A 3,236-nucleotide genomic window follows, 5' to 3' on the forward strand; every position below is an offset into this window, starting at 1 on the left:
GCCCTCTCCACCCACTCCCTCCCATTTTCTTAAAGAGACAGAGCTGGGTCAGGTGGGGCAGCCATGGTAGGGCAGAGGGAGTGAGTGGGGGTCGGAGGGGCAGAGCCCCCCACGCAGTGTGGGGCAGTGGGAGGCAGCAGGGATCATCCCCCTGCCCAGCAACACCCAGTGAGTCAGGATTTTTTTTTCAAAGTGCTGGGAGCTGGAGCAGGTGGGGCAGCCACTGCCAGGGCTGGGAGAACAAGTGGGGGATGGGTCTGCGTGATTTGGAGATTCAGCAGCAGCTGAATCTCCAAATCAATTCGAGACAATGATTCAAATCACCAAATCGAATCACTGTGCCCTGAATCGCCCAAATCCGAATCCAAAGGCCTGTTATCTGAATTAACACAAACACACATAACATATACCATTTCCTATTTGCCTCTTACTTTATTTCTCAAATATGCTTTCTTTTCTTCTGGCTTATGTTCATTTTACTATTATGTTTGCTCCTTTTAGTTTTTAAATAATATTTTATCGTTTTGACTTTTGCTGTTCTGCTCTTTATTTGTTTCCTTTCCCCTCTTTTTGCATCACCCTCCCCATCCCCTTTATTTTAATGTTAATACTAAAGCTGTCTCCCATAGCACATTACCATTCCTGTCTGAAGTCACTGTAACAGTGAGGAACTAATAGGAAGCAGGTCTATTAGCAATGCCAGTTTAGCACTGTGTAGGTGGCAACTTGGTTCCAGTGGCAAGATGTCGTAACAACAGGGTTTGTTTTTTTCAGCAAAAGGCCAAATGCATATCAACCTTCAGATTGCAAAAAAGGTTCTCTCATGCTGATGATTTCCATACCGATTTGCTTATGAATGTAAAAAATCATTTCTTCACTTTCTTTCTTCAGCCCTCAAGTTGTTGGGGAACTGGCTAGAGGTTAACATCTTATGCATTCATATTTATGGAAATCCTCACTCCTGCTCTTTGTTGTAGCATAGTCTATAGTAGTTTATAATGCCAATTGTACAATTCTGCATATTTTACCAGTTTGACACTGTTGCAAAAGTGGGTGTTGTATAAGATGGAAACAAAGCATGAATTTATAAATATGCTCATCTGTAAAGAAGCACTGCACATTAGAAAATTTATGCTTTATGTAATTATTTGAGCAGCTCAGGAGAAATACGAATGCAGATAGCCCTCGGCTTGGTTCTCCAGCATCACAATGGGTTCCTGTGGCCACAAAAGGCTGTTACAGCATTTGGGTATCAGAGGATGTGTATTGCCAGAGCACCTTTTCTTTGTGACGTTACTGGTGTTGGGAGAGTGCCATAGGAGTGGATGTGTTGGCTCTGTAGTACCCAAGGATTCCCCAAGGTAAAAAAAAGGAGTTTGTGGTTCTTTAAATGTGAAGTAATGCTGCTTAAAATGGCTGCATTAGAACCAAAGATCTAGTACATATAACTTATTTGTGCCAGGTTTTGTAACGTCAAATGAGGGGCACCTGTTGGAACCTGTATAGTCTCATATTTATCACACCTTCAATTCTGATTGCAATTCTAATATTCTCTCAGAGCCTCTTCCAGAAACAGGCTAAAGAATGGCTCTTCAGTCGTTTTGAGTGCTTTTGATTGGATGCTTTGCAGGTGTCAAAGCCTTTGGTTGAATGCTACTCTCAAGGATCGTGTCTTAAACTCCTTTACCTTACATGGATCTATCATTTGGGGCAAGACGAATGGTAAGCCAAAACCTATAAGAATATTCAAAGTCAGTAAAATCTACAAAATAATTTCCAACACTTCTGAGATTTGCTATAGTTTTCTATACGATAGATACAAGTATTATAAAAGTACAAGCATTTGTATGCAACTACTGAAATGGAGAAGGGCTGTGTTTAGTTCTGTAACTGCTTTAGCATGCCACTAGAGAGAAACTGAGGGGCCAGAACAAGAAGGCTGTAATAACAGCCCCTCTCTAAGGAAAGTTAAACTTGAGGGGATTGAACTTTTCCTAACTACCTTACTTCTGATTAATGCCAGCTCTACATCCATGTAGCAAAGCTTGAAATTCTTAGTGTGGAGGCAATGGAGACTTTGCTTTAGTACAGCAATGTCATTAAAACAGATAGAATCTGAGAAAGAAACAAAGAAAAATCAGTATCCAAGTAGCAAAAGTTTCTGGGCCAAATGACTCCATGCCCATGGTTGGGGGGTGGGGGGAGGGGGATACAGTTCACTGGGTTTTGGTCTCATAGCTTAAATATGGCCCAAAATATTCAATGCACTACAAAAGCTTTGCTCCTCAATTACATAACATATACTATCTCCAATTATTTTCATTTGTAAGTAAGATAGGGGTCTGGACCTGTTATGATAAAAAACTGCTCAACGTGCTGCAGTCCCAGGTACAGATGTAAACTCTGCCCCAGGTGCAACCAACTCTAGCATGAACTGTGCCAGAGTTTATTGCTACATGCTAATTTCACATATAGATCCCCCCCAATCAAGTTTTATAACTGCTGAGAATGTGGAGGTAAAATGCTGTTCTTAGTTTACCTGAGATTATATTTGCCTTGAAGTTGTGAATTTTATCATTCAGAACCTGAAGTTTAGATTCTCATAGATTCTCAAGCTCCACCAAAAAAAAAACTATTTGCTTTTTAAACCGTGAGCTAATGACAATGCATTTATATCATTGTATAATCCAGAGCTCTAATTTCTCTATACAGTCTTTAAAAAAAATTACTAATACCTTGTTTTTAATAATCAATATATTTATGTTTTTAATCTAACAAACACACTTACTTGCATATTATGTCATCACTTTCCTTGTTTATTATGCAGTGCCCACCATGACACCTTATACACTTGTCTACTTCACATTTTGGACCTTCAAATCGTATCGGGCAGACGCATTCTACGCTTCCATCATCTGCGATAGTACATGACTCAGAATTCACACAATAATGGTGGCATACGTCTAGAAGGAATGCACAAGTGAAATATTAAAACTTATGGAAGAAAGTTATGGTATGAATAAAAATATAATATTTTACATTCTTCATTTTACAAAAGTACAGCAAAGAAATAACCAAGGTTTTTAAATTGTTGAGTCGCTGGCAATGTCAATCAGATTCAAGAATGCATAAATCAGTATGAGCCTAGAAATGACTAAGTTGTGAAAAGCAGAAAATAAATTTAAACTGATAATACATTTTTCCCTCTAGGAGTTCCATCATCTATAGCATTTTCT

General features: G+C 39.1%; 1 protein-coding gene across 1 annotated transcript in view; it reads right to left on the reverse strand.

Moving 5' to 3' along the window:
- The window catches only part of LRP1B (LDL receptor related protein 1B), a 1,585,724-nt gene that overhangs the window by 41,868 nt on the left and 1,540,620 nt on the right, over window positions 1-3,236 (reverse strand). Inside the window, exon 85 of the mRNA XM_019553609.1 lies at window positions 2,789-2,963. Within this exon, the coding sequence (XP_019409154.1) occupies window positions 2,789-2,963 (175 nt within the window). The remainder of the gene's footprint in view (window positions 1-2,788; window positions 2,964-3,236) is intronic.

This window comes from Crocodylus porosus, unplaced genomic scaffold (assembly GCF_001723895.1).
Source record: "Crocodylus porosus isolate Cpor-Errol unplaced genomic scaffold, CroPor_comp1, whole genome shotgun sequence".
Lineage (NCBI taxonomy): Eukaryota > Metazoa > Chordata > Crocodylia > Crocodylidae > Crocodylus > Crocodylus porosus.